Source organism: Microcaecilia unicolor, chromosome 1 (genome assembly GCF_901765095.1).
Source record: "Microcaecilia unicolor chromosome 1, aMicUni1.1, whole genome shotgun sequence".
In the NCBI taxonomy this organism is placed as follows: domain Eukaryota; kingdom Metazoa; phylum Chordata; class Amphibia; order Gymnophiona; family Siphonopidae; genus Microcaecilia; species Microcaecilia unicolor.
In genome coordinates, this window is record NC_044031.1 from 382140004 (window position 1) to 382163513 (window position 23510).

A 23510-nucleotide genomic window follows, 5' to 3' on the forward strand; every position below is an offset into this window, starting at 1 on the left:
GAATGGAGAGAGAAAAAATAATGAAAGTTACCAACAGAGGCATTAAAAAAAAACATCAAATCGGATGCACCATAAGTGTTAGGATTTTTCCAATAACAATGCTGTGAGCTGGTGAATTTACTACTGAGCTGGAGAGAAGAAGAGATGTGAAAGAATTATTTATACAGTCTATTAATAGATTGACCCTTTCTGGGGGTAAGGGAGGGGGGAGCAAAATGGCTCAAGGGAACTGGGAGAGATTTACAAAACCATTCAACTTAGGTACAACTCAGCAACCCTATTGAGGAAAAAATTAATCTCCATCTGAACGCCGCCTCGGTTTCCTTTTTAACATGAGTCACTGGCCTCAGTGCAATGTACAATGGACAGGTGACTACATGTCACAAAACCAGTAGCACTATTCAGCACCAACTGAAATCAGTGCTGGCAGCCTCAATAGAAAGGCCAAATACTGCACAGACATGAAGAACTGAGTGAACCCCCTCACCCTTACAGGTGGTCCCTCCAAAATGATGCTAGGGCTCTATGGGGTACTTTGCCATAGCACTGGGCAGGCTGTACTTATTTTGTGACTCAATGGATGGATGGATTTGCTTTTCAAGGCAGTTAATCCAGCAGCTTTCACAATTACAAAATTCCCTAGAAAAAAAACAAAACAAAACATCAAAACCAAAAAGGAATCTAGTCCCCATGGGGTCAATTCTATAACTGACCACCACAAATTTGGAACTAGATTCTGTAAATGGCACTCAAATTTGGGCACAGAAAAAAAAATTAGCACTAAGCACTATTCTATAAACAGCGCTCAAAGTTGGGAGCCATTTATAGAATAGCGCTGAGCACCGGGATCTGCGCCTTCTAGGAACCCCCAAGCCCCTCCCATAGCCACATACCCTTTTTAGATTTGTGCGGAAAATTTACGTGCGCATCTTGGAGAATACCAACTAGAAAGATGCACGCTTCAATTCTTATAGTTGACAATTCGTGCCAGTAATTGATTGTTAGCACCCAATTACTAGTGCTAATTGGCTCATTGTTCAATTAAATTGCGCGGGCAAATAGGAAATTTGTGCGTACAATTTTGGGCACCATATAAAGAATTTGGAGGTTGGTGCCTAGATGCAACGTGCTGAGTGCTAATTCTACAGCATGATCTGGGCGCCCAGATTCTGATACTGAATACTAGCAAAAGTGGGCATCTATGCGCCCACATTTACAAGAGCCCACTTACGCCAAGTCAATAAAAAGGCTGACATTTACACACCTAAATATGGCACTTTAGTGCATAACTTACAGGATTTTGTAGATTATGTGTGTAAATGTTGGACATGCACATGCTCCACCCATACGCTTCCCCCTGTACTCGTCCTCTCGCATTTATACGCTAAGGAAGTTGTGTGCTGAATTTATACAATAGCACTTAGGGCCAGATTCTATATAAGGCACCTAAAAAATCCACGCGGTAAACATTTCTGCCTAAGCATATTGTATAAGCAGCGCCTAGATTTAGGCATTGTATAGAATACACTTAGTTGATATCCCAGTGCCTAAAACTATGTGTCTCCATTTACACCAACAAAAAAGTGGTGTAAATCCCTATGCATAGATTTACGCACACTTGGCCATATTCTATAACTACGTCCATACTTTTTGGAATGCCCAGGAAACGCCCATTTCCTTACCATAGCCACGCCCCTTTTCAACTGCACGCATTAGAATTTAGGCGCAGTTCTTTACAGAATACGCTTGTGTGCGTAAATTGTAATTGTTGCCAATTAGTGCTCATTATTGCTTGTTAAGTGCTGTTATCAACACTGATTAGCTTGTTAAGCCAATTAAGTTTCGCATGTTGTTATAGAATATGCCTGAATTTCAGCATGGATCTCTAGGCAGTTATTGCCCAATTAGCAATTATGTGTGAAAATGTAACAATCATTGTTGTAAGTGCTAGTCTAAATTTCAGGGGCCCAAACAAGTCAGAGTACTCCCCTCATCCCATTTATTCAAGCCCTCCCCCCCACCACAACTCTGCCAGCCCAGTGAAGCCCCACCACTCCTCCACCACCACCACAGCATCAAACACCTGCTGCATGACATCTTGAATGGAGCTGATCCTCACACATTCTGTTTGGTTTGGGGGGATACTTTGTACACGAATGACCCTCCAAGAGCCAAGAAACTCTTCCTCACTGATGACCTCTGAAGAAAAAAACATATTATTCAGCCTCCCTGTGCACATCACAACTCAGCAATGCTCAATCAGCAACCAGAGAACAGACAAAAGCGAAACCAGTACCACCAAGGGGCTCTACAGCAGCAAGTCCAAATAGCATTAAGGCTAGAAAAGTATTACAGGTTTGTACATTTGAATATATCTGTTTAGGTAAGCTATGTGTGCACATAGGAACCAGCTCTGTGGGTGCCAGTCGGTACTGAGTACTCTAAATAGTGAGCAAATTCCTTCATTGTGTCTAGGGAGGGGCGATTTGTATTATGCCTGGCACACCCAATCATTTTGAAATGTTGGCGCATATGTGTGTGCATGCTTAAAATAGAAAGGAATGACAATAAAATGGGCACTGAGATCTCTGTGGGGTTAAGCAGCCAGGAAGCAGAGGGCCAGAGTGAATATGTATAGAATAACATGTATAGAATGTTTGTACGTTTGGGAAGCTTGCCAGGTGCCCTTGGCCTGGATTGGCCGCTGCCGTGGACAGGATGCTGGGCTCGATGGACCCTTGGTCTTTTCCCAGTGTGGCATTACTTATGTACTTATAAGTGAGTGATGAGAACTGGAAGCCCCCACTGAGCTTAAGCCATGACCAGCAAATTCAGCTGCCTCTTGGTAGCTAGTAAGTGGTTTTCTCCTCATCTTTCAATATATACTTAAAAAATGCAAGCTTGTGGTCTCTCTAAGCTGCTCACAAGAGTCATTAACTTGAAGCTGTCAGAGGCTAGGAGAGAAAGGTTTGTATTGCTACATTCCCTTCCTCTATCCTCACGATAGGACAGTTTGATTTAAAATTAGAGAAGGTATTTAACATACACACGGAGTGCACTGGCCTCTCGCTCAGGAGCTACAAACTGTTTTAGTAGATACCAGTGCTGGTAGGGGTGAATTCTAGAGCAGAACATTGAGTGTATTGTACCAGAGTTCTTCATATTTCAGAATTTCATTATGTTTGGAACAGAGAATTGTGACTGCTATGTTAGTCCACTTGTGGGCCAACGCTCAGAACCTAACGCTGGTGCTAGAGCCACCAGCATTAATCTGTGCAGAATGTTCAGAGGGGCTCTAGCGCAGGAAACAACATGCACACCAAGGATAAGCACAAATGGTATTTAAAGCACACCAAAGATTAATGCAAATAGTATTTAAATGTAGTCAAATGGATGTTAATGAGGTTATTTCCTATTCCCTCCCCAATTTTCAGAGAACAGCACACAAAACAAAGCCGCCCTTACCGCTGGAAACCTAACACCAGCTTGGAGCTGGCGTTAGGGTGATTGAAGAGAGGGCTTCCCATGATTTTCTCCTTAAAATTGAATTTGGAAGTGGAAAGAAGCCTCTGGAAGCCTCTAAGCGCTGGGAGTGAGAAATACATGTGTGCGAGTCCAAGCAAAGCCGAAAATGAAAGCACACATTGGTGCCTGTTTTCTGCACTTAAATATAAACCTTCAGTGAAAATAAAAATATGAAAGGCTTATATTGAAAGGCATAGAGGAATGGCGCCAATGTATGCTTCACTTCTGGATTTGCCTGCTGCATGCACAGAAGTGCTGCATTTAGCATGAAACTCTTCAATGTATGCATCAGGCACATTCCTCCCTCTTACTTTCAGTCTCACAGCATGCATATTATTTGCATGCAGTTAGTGTTGAGCATTGGAGAGCTATTTTTCTACACTGTTTACTATTCCAGGGCACTGTTCGCTATAGCGCCGGAATTTTGAGCATTGGCCACAGATGTGGAAATAAGAGTCAACTAGCAAGCTGTAGATGACGCCTTTTTATTCGACTAACTTACTGTAACTTGCTGTATCTACAGCAGGGCCCATTTTATTCCTATGGACCCTCTTGTGGATAACTCGAGCTAAGCTTTAGTAAAAGATCCCCTAAGTTAGTCGAATAAAAAGGCATCACCTGCAGCTTGCTTGTTGTCTTTTATTTCACCATGCGAGCATGGGAAAGAGGAACCCAAACTATAGCTACGTGATGCAAGGTTCTACATCAGGAGTCACCGCCCAGGACAGGGATCTAGGTGTCATGGTTGATGATATGTTGAAACCCTCTGCTCAGTGTGCAGCTGAAGCTAAGAAAGCAAATAGAATGTTTTAAATTATTAGGAAAGGAAGAGAAAACAAAATTGAGAATGTTATAATGCCTTTGTATTGCAACTCAAATACTGTGTTCAATTCTGATCACTACATCTCAAAAAATATAGTGAAATTAGAAGTACAGAGAAGGGTGCCAAAAATGATAAAGGGGATGAGATGACTTCCCTATGAGGAAAGGGTAAAGAGGCAAGGGCTCTTCAGCTTGGAAAACAAACAGCTGAGGGGAGATATGATAGAGGTGTATAAAATACTGAGTGGAGTGGAACAGGTAGATGTGAATCACTTGTTTACTCTTTCTAAAGATACTAGGACAAGGTGCACGCAATGAAGCTACTAAGTAGTAAATTTAAAACAAACCGGAGAAAATGTGTAATTAAACTCTGGAATTCATTGCCAGAAAAATGTGGTAAAATAAGATATCTTAGCAGGGTTTAAAAAAGGTTTGGCTAGCTTCCTAAAAGAAAAATCCATAAGCTATTCTTAAGATGGACTTGGGAAAATCCACTGCTTATTTATAGGATAAGCTGCATAAAGTTTGTTTACTGTTCTGGGGTCTTCCTAGGTACTTGTGACGCTGCGTACACCTTGTAGCGCTATAAAAATGCTAAATAGTAGTAGTAGGATTGGCCACTGCTGGAAATAGGATACTGGGCTTCATTGACCTTCGGTCTGTCCCAGTATGGCAACACTTATGTTCTTATGTTTGGAACAAATACAGAAAGTAGTTATAAGAACAGGCAGAGAAGGAGGGTAAAAGAAAAGCCTCCCCCACTCCTTGTTAATGTATGGAAATTTGAATATTCATCTATCCAGGACAGCAGTGTATAAAGGAGAAGACAAGAAAAAGACTTGAACAAGGAGTGATAGTTATCCTGTAGGCCATCAAGCTTATATGGCTGATAACAGTTTTACCATCAAAACAGACACTTTTACCTTTGAGTTTCGATCTAAGATTTTGGGGGTGCAGTTTGATAGCTCATTTTACATCTTATGTGAAATCTCTAGTATAAAAGTCTTTTTATATGCTGAAAAAACTAAGAGCAATCTATAAATAATTCTATCCAGGATAGTTTATTGTAATACTAGCCATTGAGCCCGTGAAAACGGGCTACTTTTGGAATGGGGGGGGGTTCTGAGGCCCCCCCCCCCGAGGTCGGCGCCGCCCCGCCTCCCCCGGAGTCGCCGCCGCCGCCCCTCCACCCGGCCCGAGCAGCACTGTAAACTTACATCAGCACGCAGCAGCAGGCACATCAGCAAAGCTGCCGTCAGGGCGGGCTTCCTTCTCTGCCTGTGTCCCGCCCTTGTGTGACGTAACGTCGGCGAGGGCGGGACAAAGGAAGAGAAGGAAGCCCGACGGCAGCTTTGCTGATGTGTCTGCTGCTGCATGGTGATGTAAGTTCACACTGCTCGGGCAAGATGGAGGGGCGGCGGTGATTCCGGGGGAGGGGGAGCGGTTACAACGTCTGCAGCATGCCAGTAGAGACTTCCCTCTCTGTCCTGCCCCCGTCATCACGTATTGACGCGGGGGCGGGGCAGAGAGGGAATTTTCTACTGCGCATTTGCAAGTGAGTACGGTCACTCGCCGTTTATATGTTTGATTATCTATGTTGGATGCTCCAAGGTCTTTAATCAGACAGGTACAGGTCATACTGAATACAGCGCCATGGCTGATATATACAGCCCACAAATTTGAGTGTGTTTGTGGAGTTGCACAGGCTCCCAACAGAAGCCAGGACGCAATCTAAGTTATGCATTATTATTAGTAGTAAAATTATGAGTGGTGATGCTCATGATTATCTATTACATTTCTTCAAAAAGGTCTTCCTTATAGAATTCATAGCCAGATGTTATTGTGCTTGCCACTGGTAAAGAGGATTAAATCACATAAGATATTTAATTCCTCTCTCAAGTACCAAGCAGTTAGTATTGCCTTGAATGCTGCAGTTTTAGTATTGAAATTATTTAATTTTTTATGTTCTGTGCAAGATATAGTTTATAAGGAAACAAGACCAGATAAAAACCCTTCCAAAGATAACTCCAGGAAATAGAGGAAGCGATTGCACAAACGTTTGTACTTGATATTTTAGGAAGCAGAGAAGGGCAGGTGCAACAGGATTGGAAAAGGACATATGTGCTTCTCATACACATAACATCAGAACCAGGCAAATGCAGACCAACTGAACATCACAAGCTTTCTCTCATGTTTTACATCCTCCTTCCAACTCACCTCACCCAGTCATTGCAAAGACAGTCCTCAAAATGTTCATTCTGGTGCCTCTCGATCATAGGCCATCAGTCTGGTTGATACATGTGGTCACTGCATGATCACTGGACTCCCTCCTTTCCAGGGATGTGCTTGCTGCTTCTTCAGCAGGGGTTCTTAACCCAGTCCTAGAAACATGCCCAGCTAATCTGGTATTCAGGATATTCACAGTGAATATACATGAGCGAGATGTGCATGTATGGCTTCCGTTGTATGTGAATTCTTGTGAATATCCTGAAAACTAGACTATAGAGCTGAGCTTCTCAACTCAGTCCTCAGGACACACCTAGCCAATCAGGTTTTCAAGAAATTCACAATGAATATTCAAGAGATAATTTACATTATGGAGGAGTGGCCTAGTGGTTAGAGCACTGGTCCTGCAATCCAGAGGTGTCCAGTTCAAATCCCACTGCTGCTGCTTCTAATCTTGGGCAAGTCACTTAACCCTCCATTGCCTCAGGTACAAACTTAGATTGTGCGCCCTCCTGGAACAGAGAAATATCCAGTGTACCTGAATATAACTCACCTTGAGCTACTACTGAAAAAGGTGTGAGCAAAATCAAAATAAATAAATAATACAATAGAAGCCATGTAAGTAAATCTCTCTCACATATATTCATTGTCAATATCCTGAAAACCTAACTAGCTGGGTGTGTCTTGAGCACTAGGTTGAGAACCCCTGTTTACAGTATCTCCTACCTATACTCGCTGACTTAGGGAGAAGAAAACCTGACCTGGAAACTGAACACAGGTACCTTTGTTTCATGGTGCACATATTGCTGCTACATCAAGTGGACAGTCTTTGTCAGGCTGTTTAATGAATATTACCAACAAGCTCAAAATGGGAAATATGATAGCTATAATTCACCTCTTGTTTTGCTAAAACTTGTAATATGGTATGGCATAAAAATCTGATTTTTCAAATTCCGAAAAATGTAGTTTAGAGATACCATTTGCAAACGGGAAGAAACTAGCTAAAGGTGAAATACCAACAGATCATAACTGGAATATATTCAAACTAGGATAAGGGTAACCACTGATTTCTGATGGATTGAACGTGTCAGAAACTAGCTAAATAAGAACATAAGTATTGCCATACTGGGACAGACCGAAGGTCCATCAAGCCCAGCTTCCTGTCTCCAACAGTGGTAAACCCAGGTTACAAGTATCTGGCAAGATCCCAGAACAGTAAACAACCACTTCCTGACATTACTCCTGAGTCTGCCCCCCTTCAACCTCAAGGTGGTAGAACTATAAGACATAAATTGACGTTGAAGGGGGGCAGATTCAGGAGTAATGTCAGGAAGTATTTTTTCACAGAAAGAGTGGTGGATACATGGAATACCCTCCTGCGGGAGGTGGTGGAGATGAAAACGGTAATGGAATTCAAACATGCGTGGGATAAACACAAAGGAATCCTGTTTAGAAGGAATGGATCTACGGAATCTTAGCGGAGATTGAGTGGTGACACCGGTAATTGGGAAGCAAAACCGGTGCTGGGTAGACTTCTATGGCCTACGCCCTGATCATGACTGAATAGATATGGATGGGCTTCAGTGTAAATTTTAAGGGGCTTCGACATTAGCTTCAGAACTTTTAGTACAAGAAGAGTGCTGGGGAGAGTTCTACGGTCTGTGCCCTCAGAAAGGCAAGGACAAATCAAACTCGGGTATACATATAAAGTATCACATACCATGTAAAATGAGTTTATGTTGTTGGGCAGACTGGATGGACCGTACAGGTCTTTATCTGCTGTCACTGAATGTTACACCAACTGAAACCTGGTGTAAATCCTTGTGCACTTCAATGAATGCCCCTGGCCCGCCCATGCCCTTCCCACAACCATGCCCTCTTTTCAGTTATGCGCTATAAGATTTATGTGCGCATCTTTATCTCATGAATATTTATTGTGAATATCTTGAAAACCTGACTGGCAGCACGTGTGTCCTGAGGACTAGGTTGAGAACCTCAGCTCTACAGTTTAGTTTTCAGGATATTCACAAGAATTCACATACAACGGAAGCCATACATGCACATCTCTCTCATGTATGTTCAGCATCTTTATAGCATAGCATCTAGCAAGATGTGTGTGTAAATCATTGTTGCCAATTAGTGTCAATAATTGATTGTTAGCACAATTATCCATGCTAATTGGCTCATTACTCAATTACATTGAGTGTGGAAATTAGGCACATGCTCCAATTTGCGTGTGCAACATTGAGAACCATATACAGAATTCCCCCGATAATGTGGAGATGAAAGGTGAAGAGAGACAACAAGAGGAAGAGTAGATAAAGTGATAGATAAGGAGCAAAAGACAACCAAATGAGAGCAGGGACTGAAGGAAGAAATTAAAAGGGAAAACAAAAGAGAGAGGATGAGATTCCAGAGAGAGGAATGAAAAAAGAAAACACTAAAAGAAGGGTCAAAGGAAAAAGTGCTAAAAAGGTTTACTTTGTGAGAGACTTCAGGAGGCTTGGTGGAAATGTGACAGATGGTGAGAGAAAATAAAGTTTAAAAAGAGAAGAAAAATAATTCAGTGAAAAGTTAAGAGTAAACACACAAGCAAGGGAAAAGAAGGTGAAATAGGAAAATCAGAAAATATCCATCTGATATTCAAAGAAATAAATCGCCTGTCACTGCCTACCACCTGATATTCAGCAGCACTAAAGTGGGCAGTGACACTGAATATCACCTCTGACTGCTGACAAAAATGGGTAGGTTAGGGGCGCTATGGATGGGGGGTGTTAGGGAGGAGCCTGGGGTTATGCGGGTGCCAGTAATATTCAATGCCGGCACTCACATCATTCAACGGCCTAATTTAGAATAGCTCAAAAGCTGCCCTACATTAGGCTGCTGAGCGATGCGGGTGCTGGCACTGAATATTGGCCAGCACCACATTACTTTTTAATGTGCCTTTATTGCCATGATCCCACTTCCAGCCCCCTTCCTCCCTCCCTCCAGCCTGCACCATGCCCCCCCCCTTCCCTCCTGGAAGGTACACAAGTACCATGAGCTGGCATTTCCTCAGCCCAACCACAAGGGGCAGGAGCGAGGGAGCTAAACTCCTGCCCTCAACGATCCACTGGACTACCAGCAAGCAGAGGTAAGCCCAGGGGGGGGCCTACATAGACCAATGGAGGGGTGGGCAACCTTCTGGGGGGAGGGACAGCTTGGCTTATACATGGCATGGGATGGAGGGGAGATCGCAGCAATAAAAGCACATTAAAATATTGGCCAGTACCCACACAAGCAACGGCAGCCATCCCCACCACATTTAGCCCCACAATATTCAGTACTGGTGCCTGGACATGGCCTGGCAGTAAATATTGGGAGCTAATGTAGCCAGTGACAGTAACTGCCTAAAAATTTAAAAAAAAAAAATAAAAACGCTGACTGCCACCAGCTGAGTATCAGCCAGTTTATTTTTACATGGAAAAAACTAAGTTAATACAGCTGAGAAAGAACTATCTTAACTAATATTATCAACTAAGATTTTCTTGTTCTGAATTCTGGATGAGGTAGATATTTAATCTTTAGCAGACTGTGCAGACACGTCTCTGAAAGGTTTGCACACAAAGATCCAGATGGGAGATTTTACCTTGAGATAGAAGCAAAAAGCCCAGCCAGCAGACATGCCTGTGGTTCTGGTTAAGTACCTGATGAACACACGTCAAAGTCCAGGCGTGAAGCAGGCAGCTCCAGCAGGCTCCGGATCAGTCCCCTTGCCAGCACAGCTGGAGAGAAGATCACTGGGCGTCGTGTCTGGATCTTCTGTGGCCATAAAACGCTGTACGGTTTTAGCAAAAATTCTTCTTCCTCATCTGTGAGCAGGAGGAAAATATTTTCAGCATCTTTCTCTAGATCAGCACTTCTCAACCGAAGGCACACTCATCCAGTCAGGTTTTCAGGATATCCACAATGCATATGCATGACTTAGATTTGCATGTACTGCCTCCTTGGTAAGTATATCTCTCTTATGTATATTTATTGTGGATATCCTGAAAACCCAACTGGCTGGGTGTGACCCAAGGACTGGGTTGAGAATCCCTGCTGTAGATCAATCTCCATCTCCCATCCTAGGGGCCATCATTGTGTGTGAATGCCAACTCATATGCTTTCACTGTGAAATTAATAGAACATAAGATGTGCCATGCTGGATAGACCAGTGGTCCACTGAACCCTGCATTCTGTCTCTGGCAGCAACCAGTCCAAAATCCTTGGAAGTATTGTTTCACTGTGGCTCACTCCCAGAAATAAGAGCTGGCAATACCCATATCTACCTGAGTGAGAAATATGAATGGACCTGCCCTTCAAATACTTATCCAAACCTGTTTTAAAACCAACTATGTTATAACCTGCATCAACAAACTTCACAGCTTTATTGGGGGCTGACTGAAAAAATACTCCCCCCCCCCCCAATATTCAGCCAAAAGCGGTCAGCATTTTTTTTAATGCATACCGTTGTTGGCTAGATTAGCCCCCAATAATTATTGCCCGGCCATGTCCAGGCACCAGCACTGAATATTGGCGACAAATGTTGGGAAGGCTGGCCACCAGAGCTTATGTGGGCCTGGCCAATATTCAGCTGGGCCTACATAAGAGAGCTATGCAGGCCCCGGCAGCCAGGATCAGCATAACTTCTATTTGGGTTAGTCCTCCCCCCACCCCCGATCCCCTGAAAATCCCCTCTCCTCTCTTCCCCCTCCCCCAGGCCATAAGTCAGAAACCCCTCCCACTACTTCCCCAGGAACGATCCCCTGACCTCCTCACCTCCTGCAGTCTAGGTAGGTCCCCTCCCTGGATAGATGAGGAAGGGAGGAAAAAGGAAAAGGTGGAGACGAAAGATGGAGGGAAAGAGATGTAGAAGAGAGGGGGGGTAGGAGAGAGTGTAGAAGACAGATGAGAGGCAGGAAGGGCAGGATGGAAAAGAAAGACTAGAGCATGAAGGAGAGGTAGAGAAGAGAGATGAGAGAAGAAGTATTGTAGGGTTACCATATGGCTCCAGAAAAAGGAGGACGGATTGAGCCAGCCGGGTTTTACTTCCATTGCTTTCAATGGAAAGCAATTGCTTTCAATGGAAGTAATTGAGCCAGCTGGGTTTTACTTCCATTGCTTTCAATGGAAAGCAATGGAAGTAAAACCCGGCTAGCTCAATCCGTCCTCCTTTTTCTGGAGCCATATGGTAAATTTATGTGTGAGAAGCATGTCAGAGTGGAGAGCAATAAGGTCTCTGGGGGGAGAGAGAGAGAGAGCTGGAGATGGATAAATTTGTTTGCAAGATTTACAGGCCAACTGAAACTGGGATTCTCGGTTTTGACTGAAACCGAATCAGCAGCCAAAATTTGCTTTTGGTTTCAGTGGAAACTGAACCCAAAACAAAAAATGGCACCTCCTCCTCCTCTCCCAGCAAACAGCGGGTCCTCTGGGGCTGCTAGCACTACCACCACCCCGACACACACAAATGCACAGGCCAAGTGGTGGGGAAAGAAAGGACGCTTTGGTTTAAGCCAAAAATGCAAGTGTATTTTCATCAGAAACCCAAATTTGGATTTCGGGACAGTTTCAGTGCTGAATCCAAAATGGAACATGAAATTTGGGCAGCCTCTAGCAAGATGGGAGTGAGGTGTTTGGATGCATGTGTGAGATATGGGGCAGGGGGATGATAAGTATGGAAAATACCATGAGGCAGGATACAGATAAACAAAAGAAAACAGAATAATTGACAGAAGAGAAATGGTATGTGGGAATGAGATCAGCAAAGAATAATGGGCAGCAAGACAGAAATTTCTACAAGAAAGCCTGAGAGAATGGTAGAAAACAGAAATCAAAGGGGCAGGAAAATTAAAACAATGGAAGACACTGAGAAAATATTTAAAAATGAAAATATGAAGTGTAAAGAAAAGAAGATGAAATGGACTTATGTGAAAGGAACAAGTAAGAAAGGATGAAAATGAGAATAAAAAAAGCAAGAAAAACAAAGGTGTGAAAATCTTTCTTCTTAAATATTGCTACACTACAGAGTAACTACATTGTTAAAAAAAAAACTATACAACGCTGGTTTTCTGCATAACTCTATCAAAACTTGACCAATTTCAATAAAATGTCAGATATATCATCCTGAATAAATTTGCAGTAAGCAAATGTTCAAAATGGCCCCCACTGACACACACACATGCTTGGAATCGTTTTCTCCACTGATCAACAGTAGCATCAATGACAACCTGACTCAAGATGGCCCACACCTCAGCAAGATGTTGCTTAAGGTCATCAGTGTCATGAATCAACCTTTACTGCTGCTTAAGACCCCCAAATCAACATGCAGGGCTGATACAAGCTATGAACCATTTGAGGCACTGGCTCAGGGTGGTATATTCAAGAACACCAAAACCCTGCTTCCCCACCAACTGTCACCTACTTCCAGTGCATTTTTTCTAGCGAAAAAGGTACCAGTACTCAAATGCTAGGCCATCCTTCAGGGGTGGGGTGATCACTGAGGGACCCACCCCACAATAGCCAGGCCCCCTGCAACCAGTCACAGAATCTATGACAAGGCAAAATTGGTGTGTTGAGCCTGAGCTCTTTCATTAAAACTTGGGAAACATAGGTCAATTTTATTAGACAATGGAAAAGGTGCCGGTACTCAGTACCCCCAAGTACCCCCTCAAAGAAAGCCCTGCCTACTTCCCTCCTCTTTCGGGGCCACCTCTGTCTCCCAGTAACTCACCAAGTCTGCTGCTGCACCCTGGAAAAAAAAAAAAAGAAACAGTGAGCGCAGTGCCATTCAACTTCCGGCGTGCTTCAAATACCTTGCCAGTCCTGCCCTCTCTGCAAGCAAATATCAGAGGTTCACATCAGAGAGGGCGAGACTGGCCTCACACTCATTGTTTCTTTTTTTTTTTTCAGGGAGCAGCAGCAGACTCAATGAGATATCAGGAGGCAGGTAGAGGCAGCAATGGGTGGGAAGAGGAGCTTGCAATAGCACAGGAAGAGGATGGGGGTTTGGAGGCCCCAGAAGTGGCAGGGAGTGGGATTGTTGAAGGGCAACAGACGTCAGCCTAGAAGAGAGATGTAGGGGAGGGTTATGATGATGATAGGGAGAAAGTGCAGGTACTGGACAGGATCAAAGAAGGATGAAAGCTGGGAGAACTGGAGAAAATATTTTGGAGGGGACGAAGAAGGGCCAAGAAAAGAAAAATTATGGGGGAACCTAAAGAAAGTAGAGAGAAATAAATATTCTTGGGGGGGGAGGAGAGCTGGGAAATGAAATATTCTGAGGGCAGGGGACTGGGAGAAGAGGGGGAAATATTTCAAGAGGGTCTTGAGGGAAGAAAGCTTGAAGAACAGGAGAAAATATTTTGGGAGGGAGACTGGGGAGGAAAGCAAGGAGAAGAGAAGAAACATTATGGGGGTCTAGGTGGAAAACAGAGAGAAAAGAAGAAAACATTCCAGAAGGGGGCCTGAGGAAGGAAAGGAAAGCAGGGAAAAGGAAAGAAAATATTGGATGGGGGCTGCTGGGAGGAAGAAAGCTGGGATAAAAGAAGAAAATATTCCAGGGGGTGAGGCACGTGGCAAGTGGGTTGCAGGAGCCAGCAGGAAGTGGGACAGGGGGAATAAAATTATAAGTTGGCTCAGGGCACTACAACCTCTTGAACCAACCCTGTCAACAAGGTTCAGGTCTGTACTGTTAGGGGACAACAAGGCTGGAGAAATGAAATCCAGAATCATTTTCTGCAGCAGCTGGATGGTTTCACAAGCTCGATGAGCAGGTGTATTGTCTTGCTGAAATTCATAAGCGTTACTAACAACACACTGAATAGTCGGTAGCAGTTGCTGTGATAGTAAAACTTCACAATAATACTCGGCATAATTCTCTGCATCTGGATCGATGAAGAAAAGCTTTGTGCATCCTATTTTGGATGACTGATTTGCTGAATGTTGAGTCAGTATGCAGAAGATGATTGGCAGCAATATTGCACTTCTTCACTGCAGTCTGTATGCAAAGTCGGTCATTTTGTGTTGTTGATAGTTGGCTCAAACATGAAAAATGTCTCATTTGTAAACCAAATGAGATTGATAACATGTGGGAGGAACTTGCAAAGGAGTTGCTTCAATCATGTCACACGAGCAATGTGGTTGTTCTTGGTTAGTTGTTGCACTCGCCTCTGTTTAAGAGGTCAAGATCACTGTGGACGATTTGAAACACCATTGACTGAGAAATGTCAGTTGCTCGACTAATTTGATGAATGGACTTGTAAGTTTTAGGTGCATTCTCATGACTCAGAACAAGTTCTTCAATTGTCGCAATGTTTTCTTCAGTTGAACTGATCAGGCACTGATGCTTCCTGATTTGCAAACAGTTGAGCCTGTTTTTCTCAATTTCTTCAAGATATATTCTTTGCTTACCCTCTTCCACCTGTTTTTTTTTTTTTTGGAAATTCATGCACCAGTCTATGAGAACCATAATCTTTCTCCAGATAGAAATTTTTACTAACAATCAGATCCACCATAACTGTTTATATTTAAAGCAAAATGGCATCTGCACGTATCGTGACAATAATCGCTAGGTGGTGGTGATGTCGTTTAGATGAGGTGGCTGGCGTGAGTGTAGAATTATTTCATATTTATTCAGGATGATATATCAATCGCCTTACTTTCTAACTCTTCCTACTTTCTTACCCTTCGATATGTTACATCTTTGCCTTACCCTATAATGTTCTATTACGTATTGTGTTGACATTGTAAGTAGTATACTATGCCATACTTTGTATTGTTTTTGAATATTTTTACTGCTGTAATTGTCTATTGCTCATGTTTGATCTATTCTTACTGTACACCACCTTTAGTAAATTCCTTCAAAAAAGCGGTAAATAAATCCTAATAAATAAATAAATAAATATCCCAAATTTTCTTCAAAGTGGTCAAGTTTTGACAGAGTTATGCAGAAAACAAACTTTTTTTTAAAACTGTGTATTGTATTACACTTCGACTACCAGGCAGTGCTAGCTTTACAGTTCTTCAGGTCATAAGCACATAATAATCGCCATACTGGGACAGACCAAAGGTCCGTCAAACCCAGTATCCTGTTTCCAACAGTGGCCAATCAAGGTCACAAGTACCAGGCAAGATCCCAAAAAAGTTAAACAGACTTTATGCTGCTTATCCTAGAAATAAGCAATGGGTTTTCCCAAGTCCATCTTAATAACGGCTTAAGGACTTCTCTTGAAAAGAGTAAACAAATGATTCACGTTCACCCATTCCATTCCACTCATTATTTTATAGACCTGCATCAAATTTCCCCTCAGCCATCTCTTCTCCAAGCTGAAGAGTCCTAGCCTCTTTAGCCTTTCTTCATAGGGAAGTCATCCCATCCCCTTTATCATTTTCGTCACCCTTTTCTGTACCTTTTCTAATTCCACTATATCTGTAGCATGATAGAGGCAGATCTGCCTCCTTAGTCAATACATTGCATTCAGAGGAAGTGAGGTGACTGAACTCACCTTGGCTGGGCCATGGAGAACTGAGGGAAGGTTTCTTTGAATCAGCCTGGGTCTTGTTTTTCGGTGACTGGAGATTCTCTGGGGTGCATTTTCTCAACTGAAGAAGAAAATGGTGGCTTAAAAATAATGCTTGGTTTTCCCTCCCTCACCCCTCTCCCTCATTTGTGGTAGCCCGGCAGTAGTTCCAGATTGGCATGCACGCCAACCCTTTAGTAAAAGGGCCCCTTTAAACTGACCGTGTCGCCATTGCCACACAGCTTAGCATACAGGGGGGCAAGTTTCAATCTCACATTTTTCCCTGTTCCACTCCCTGTATCTTCCCTGTATCTTCTGCTCTGAGGCACAAACAGCTTTTTCTGATGAACACCGGTCTTTATATCTCTGCCCCCCCCCCCCTCACTTTAGAATCACTTTTCTCTTTCTAACTGTTCTCCTCTCCACCACACTCCCCATTTAAAATATCTTTTCTCACCTCACCTCTTCCTAGCTTGCTCAGAATCATGAGGCTGTCCTTTCATTATTATTATAGCTATGCTCAATGTCTCACAATATGACTGTGTTTTGTTTAAATATGCCATATGAGCAAACTTCTATTTCATTCTGTTTTGCAGTGAAACAGGTAAATCTGACCTTTAGTTGCTACAAAATGAAATTATTCTGTGTAGTATATCAAAAATATGCATACACACAGTCACCCACAATTACATAAACTTACTGTTAAATCACCATTTCTTTTTAGGATTCAATTGTTCAGTAGTGTACCCCAATTTACATCACACTACCATTACATAAAGTTTCCCTAAATACCTAAACGTTGTCATTTTAGTAAACAAGATACGAATTACTTCAAGCTCACTGGACCAGATGGTTTAGACTAGTTATGATGTCACACATGACATCATAACACTGCTGCTCTGAAGAGGGCTGCCGCCAGGGGCACAGAGAAACCACTTTGGAGAAAATTCTATAACATGGGCACCAACATTTAGATGCCAAGTACACACATAAATGACCAGAACACATTGTGAAAGAAAAGAGAGAGAGTGCGGAATGAAAGGAAAAACAAACCCAAAATATCAGCATCTTCTGTCCCTAATTTCTCTGGAGCCAGGTGTACGATGTATCTCTCTCATAAGTACATAGATATTGCCATACTGGGAAAGACCCAAAGGTCCATCAAGCCCAGCATCCTGTTTCCAACAGTGGCCAATCCAGGTCACAAATACCTGGCAAGATCCCAAAAAAGTACAAAACATTTTATACTGCTTATCCCAGAAATGGTGGAATTTCCCCAAGTCCATTTAATAATGGTCTATGGACTTTTCCTTTAGGAAGCCGTCCAAACCTTTTTTAAACTCCGCTAAGCTAACCGCCTTTACCACATTCTCTGGCAACGAATTCCAGAGTTTAATTACACTTTGAGTGAAGAACATTTTTCTCCAATTTGTTTTAAATTTACTACATTGTAGCTTCATTGCATGCCCCCTAATCCTAGTATTTTTGGAAAGCATGAACAGACGCTTCACATCTACCCATTCAACTCCACTCATTATTTTAAAGAAGCTCTATCATATCTCCCCTCAGCTGCCTTTTTTCCAAGCTGAAGAGCCCTAGCCGCTTTAGCCTTTCCTCATAGGGAAGTCGTCCCATCCCCTTTATCATTTTCGTCACCCTTCTCTGCACCTTTTCTAATTCCACTATATCTTTTTTGAGATGCGTTGACCAGAATTGAACACAATAAACTAGATCCTGCAGTACCTGCTAGATTCTGTTAATGCTGTGGTACAAAGTTTTTAAAACTAAGTGGAAAAGACTATGGAGATTAGTTGATAAAATTTGCTTTTTATATTTTTATTTTGCCTATCACTAACCTACAATTCCTCCTTTAAACCCCAATCTTTAAGTTCCCAAAGCACAAAGCAAAATAGTGATCACTTACCAGAGAAATGTCCTCTTCTCTCGGAACTTCTCAGAAAGAACGTTCAGTGGGACCTTTCCTCTTTATACAGTTTTGAATCAAAGGGGCCTTTTTTAAACAGGCTCTTTGAAGCTGACTCAGCAACACACCTTAATTAACACTTAATTGAGGTAGCTGGATGTGCTACCTCTCCAGCAGCCAAGGAACAGAAAATAACTGCCTTTTAGAACAAGCATTTTTGGCTGTTTAGTTTCTACCTCTAGAAAAGGTTTCAGTTTAAAACTATGGGGGAAAGTGCCTATTTCTAGAGAAAATTTCAGTTTAAAACTATGGGAAAAGGGTTTGTACACTATCAGACTTATTTTCGAAAGAGATCGCCGGCGATCTTCCAACACAAATCGGGAGATGGCCGGCCATCTCCTAAAACCGGCCAAATCGGTATAATCGAAAGCCGATTTTTGGACACACTCGCTGGCATTCCGTCGCGGAGGTGGCCAAACTTCAAGGGGGCGTGTCGGCAGGGTAGCGAAGGCGGGACATGGGTGTGCTTACGAGATGGCCGGCTTCAGCTGATAATGGAAAAAAGAAAACCGGCGATGACGAGCATTTGGCCGGTTTTACTTGGCCTATTTATTTTCATGACCAAGTCTCAAAAAGGTGCCCAAACTGACCAGATGACCACCGGAAGGAATCGGGGATGACCTCCCCATACTCCCCCAGTGGTTACCAACCCCCTCCCACCAAAAAAAAAAAAACTTTAAAACATTTTTTTGACAGCCTCTATGCCAGCCAGCTCCATGACAGCAGTATGCAGGTCCCTGGAGCAGATTTAAAGCCAGGTGCACTAAACTGCACGGAAGAGTCTTTCCCTTACTGATCCCTTAGCGAATCGGTAAGGGAAGGGCATGCATGAAGGAAATCGCATGCAAATGAGCTGCTCATTTGCACACGAATTTCCTTCCCTAGGAGGGGAAGCCAGTCGGCCAGCTCGTGAAAAAAAAAAGGATCTTGCTGATCAGTTATGTTATGACTTACTTGTTCTGGAGTGCTGTATTTTGTGATACTGTTTTGAGAAATGTTCAATAAAGACTTCATACAAATTAAAAAAGCCCCTGACGTGCACTTCCCTTAATGGCCTGGCCGTTGTTCTCTTGATGGCCGTCTTTCTCCCCGCACAGGGAAATCAAAACTGTTTTTGCTCATAGCTTTTTTAGTATAACAGTGGGGTTTGAACTGGCCACCTCTGCATTACAAGACCAGTGATATAACCACTTGGCCACAGCTCCACTTAGTTGGATGTCCCTCCCTTTTGATTATACCCCTTCAGGTCTCTCTCAGCCAATCACCGCGCCTTTATTTTTGAATAACATCCACGCCTGATTTTAATTTTTGAACTTTGCAGCTGCTTCTCTACGGGGTTTTTTTGTTTACCATTCTCCTTATTTCATCACAGTCTCCTATTTGAAAGTTAAATGCTAATGTACTGGATTTCCTGTGTGTACTTACTCCAGAGCTTATATCAAATCTGACCATGTTATGATCACTGTTTTCAAGTGAACCCAGCACCATTACCTATTACACCAGATCATGCGCTCCACTAAGGACTAGGTCTAGAATTGTTCTCCCTTTTGTTGGATCATGAATCAGCTGCTCCATAAAGCAATCCTTGATTATATCAATAAATTTTACCTCACCGGAATGCCTTGATTTTTACCTTTACCCAGTCAATATCGGGGTAACTGAAATCACCCATTATTATTGTGTTCCTCAGTTTGTTAGCCTCCCTAATTTCCTTTAACATTTCTACATCCGTCTGTTCATCCTGGCCAGGCAGACGGTAGTACACTCCTATCACTATCCTTTTCCCCTTTACACATGGAATTTCAATCCATAGGGATTCCAAGATGTTTTTTGCATCCTGCAGAATTTTCAATCTATTTGATTCAAGGCTCTCGTTAACATACAATACTACCCCTCCACTAATTCGATCTTCCCTGTCACTGTGATATAATTTGTACCCTGGTATGACAGTGTCCCAATGGTTTTGTTCCTTCCACTAGGTCTCAGAGATGCCTATTTTATCTTTTCATTTAGTGCAACATGTTCTAATTCTTCCTTCTTATTTCTTAGGCTTCTGGCATTTGCATATAGACATTTCAAACAATTTTTGTTGTTCCTATTTACATCTTGCTCACAGTTGACAATGATAATTTGCAGTCTTTGAAAATCTATCTGCTCTGTATTTAAAGACACCTGTGGTCTCTACTGCAGTCTTGCTATAGGGATGCCCTGTCTTCCCTGTTTTAGTGATATCTTTTAAAGATACCTTGTTCCGAACCATGCGCTTTTGAGCAACTGTCAGCCTTCCCCCAATTTCTAGTTTAAAAGTTACTCTAGCTCCTTTTTAAATGTTGATGCCAGCAGCCTGATTCCATGCATGTTTCAGCAATTTAGACTCAAGCATTTACACCAACTCTATGGCTGGTGTAAGTGTTCAAACCTAAATTATAGGCATGTATTTTACCTTCAGGAATCTACGCGTAGATTGGGTAAAAGTAGGCAAGCTCAAGGCAGGCAGGGTGGGGTGGAATCAGTGGCGAGTTGCACAGAGCACAATTGTAGCTCACTACGGTACTAACATAGTAGATGATGGCAGAAAAAGATCTACACAGTCCATCTAGTCTGCCCAACAATTTAAACTCATATGTGCTACTTTATGTGTATACCTGACCTTGATTTGTTTCTGCCATTTTCAGGGCACAGACCATAGAAGTCTGCCCAGAACAAGGCCCACCTCCCAACCACCAGCCCCGCCTCCCCCCACCAGCTCTGCCACCCAATCTCGGCTATCTTTATAAAACAGCCACACAAAACCTGTAACAATCATATGTAAATGCACCCACTGAAGTTTACCGATGGAACTTTTAACACTTCCATTAAGTAACTTCACAAATCTGAGGAATTAATTTGTAGCTCTGAAAGCACTTTCTAATGGTTCTAGGTCAGTTCCCACCTGGACAGTTCCCACCGGACAGTTCTCACTCACCAATTTCCATCTGGAAAATTGCCACCAAGGACAATTACCACCTAACCAGTTCCCACCACGCCAGGGAGGACATTTCCCACGGTTAACAATCATGAAGCATCACAATCTGAAACTTATCTCCTTCCCTATTCCATTCCAGATCATTTGGGGGGGCAATGCCCCCCATATACCCCCAAACATTACCTTTAACATGCCAAACCACACCAAAAAACCCAAAACAAACCAAAATCCAAATTAATAAACAGCATAAAATATAATACATATAAAAAAACTTATACAAAATATTACCAACACATCCACACCACACAAAACTTCTCATTAAAAAAATACAATGCATAAGAAATAAAACCTCAACAGAACATCAACACAAGAAAAAAAAAATGAAAACTACATGCCAGTAAGAAATAGCCGGGGGGGGGGGGGGGGGGGGGGGGGGGGACGGGACGGGACAGTCCTAGGAGGCAATTGTCCAACTTGGGGAAAAGTCCTAGGAAAGAACTGTCCATGTGGGAATTAGTGGGTGGCAACTAGCCTGCTACACTTTCTAATACCTCCAACTTAGAATGTAGCTGGCACAAAACTGGGTGGGGTAGTATATATGCAGAACTGCTATATTACCCATTGCAGGAGAGAGATTTTAAGCCAGTCCTGTATTTCTAAGATCCCTATGTTGACGCACTATGGGGCTCACAGTATTGATGTCAATGAGTAAAATCAAGGACTACAAATACCATACTGCCTAGGGATATAAATTCAAAACCTGGACTACCCAAAACATTTCCCTGCTGGAACTGGGTAACTTGGCAGCTGTGGTGTTTAGGTTCCTACTTCCTAGAGAAGGGTTGGGTAAACATGGTCCTCGAGGGCCACAACCCAGTTGGGTTTTCAAGATTTCCATAATGTTTATGCATCAGATTGATCTGCATGTACTGTTTCCATTGTATCCAAATAGATTCCATGCATATTCATTATGGAAATCTTGAAAACCCAACTGGATTGTGGCCCTCAAGGACCATTGTTACACACCCCTGCATTAGAGTGAACTGTACCTATGAGACTCTACACCCAATTTTCAAATTATATTGTATCATGCAATTCAGGGGCCCTTTTACTAAGCCGTATAGGTGCCTACGTTCACCCAGCCCGCGCCAAATTGGAGTTACCGCCCGGTTACAATGTGGCCCTTGCGGTAATTTCAATTTTGGCGTGCGCCCACTACACACATCTGAAAAATATTTTTTTATTTTCTGGCGTGTGGTAGCTACGCGCATCAAGTGGCATTTGACGCACATAGACCATTACCGCCCGGTTACCATGTGAGACCTTACCGCTAGGTCAATGACTTGCGGTAAGATCTTAGACCCAAAATGGACGTGCGGCAATTTTCATTTTGACGCACGTCCATTTTCAGCAAAAAAAAAAAAAAAGGTAATTTTTGTAGGTGTGCTAAAAAATGATTCTGTGCGCGCCCAAAACACGTGTCTACACTATTGCACGCCATTTTTCAGCGCACCTTAGTAAAAGGACCCCTTTGTGAAGCTCTGCCAGACTCAGAACATCTAATACAAAATACAGAATACACCCTGGTCTTGCTAGTTAGGCTGCCTCCCCCACCAAAGAACCTACATCACATACAGAAATCCAGTTAAAAAGAGGAGGGGAAAACTGTATGTCAGGGGTGTGGTTAAATTGTACCTAGACTGCTGTCCAGGAAAGTTACCTAGTTAAAATGGGCTGCAAGAATGAGTATCATAAAGTGAATCCGTTATGAAAAATAAACCAACATGATTTGCTGTAGCATTTGCAAGGTACAGAGGAACACAGGAAAGAGTATCAGATAAAATTGAAAGAGATGAACAGAGAGATCAGGATGGCAAATGCCAAGTGAGTTGACAAGATGTTTTTTCAAGTATGTTGAGGAAAGGAGGAAGGCCAGATGTGGAACTTGACAGAAAATGCCAAGGACTAATGTTTAGCAAATGATGAGATAAAGGTAGAAATACTAAACAAATCCTTCTCTTTGGTGTTCACGGATGGATATCTCCCTCTTGTTCTTGTTTCCATGCACCTGGAAATGATAGACATGATGGTATTACAGACTTTGACATGTCAGAATATGATTAATGAGTTGTGTAAGTAGTATGGATCCATCTCCGTCTGTTCTTTGATAATTGAAGTCTTTCTTTTCCCAGCGTATAAGCCCTGGAAATCTTTTGTTTGTTTGTTTGTTTGTAATACATTTTATTGAATTTTTGTAATAAAGTATAACAAAACATTGATGAAATCTGCAATTAACTGTATTTATTTTCCACCTGAGTGCATCAATTTTCTTTCTCTTTTTAACTGCATCGTATTTCATCAGATCTTTTTCCTTCATTATTGAAACACCCACAACAGACAGCGTAGTCAGGTGTCAAAGGCACCCTCACTTAGGGTAAAAATCCTC

The 23510-nt window shown here is 42.5% G+C and overlaps 1 protein-coding gene across 3 annotated transcripts in view; it reads right to left on the reverse strand.

Moving 5' to 3' along the window:
• The window catches only part of CARD10 (caspase recruitment domain family member 10), a 188378-nt gene that overhangs the window by 1152 nt on the left and 163716 nt on the right, over positions 1 to 23510 (reverse strand). Inside the window, exons 19-21 of one of the 3 annotated variants that reach the window (XM_030210298.1) lie at positions 16101 to 16197; positions 10260 to 10424; positions 2084 to 2199 (exon numbers count right to left, since the gene is read on the reverse strand). In XM_030210298.1, coding sequence (XP_030066158.1) covers positions 2084 to 2199; positions 10260 to 10424; positions 16101 to 16197 — 378 coding nt within the window. Of the gene's footprint in view, positions 1 to 2083; positions 2200 to 10259; positions 10425 to 16100; positions 16198 to 23510 lie in introns of those variants that run through there. The other 2 variants (XM_030210306.1, XM_030210314.1) reach the window with 2 other exon arrangements.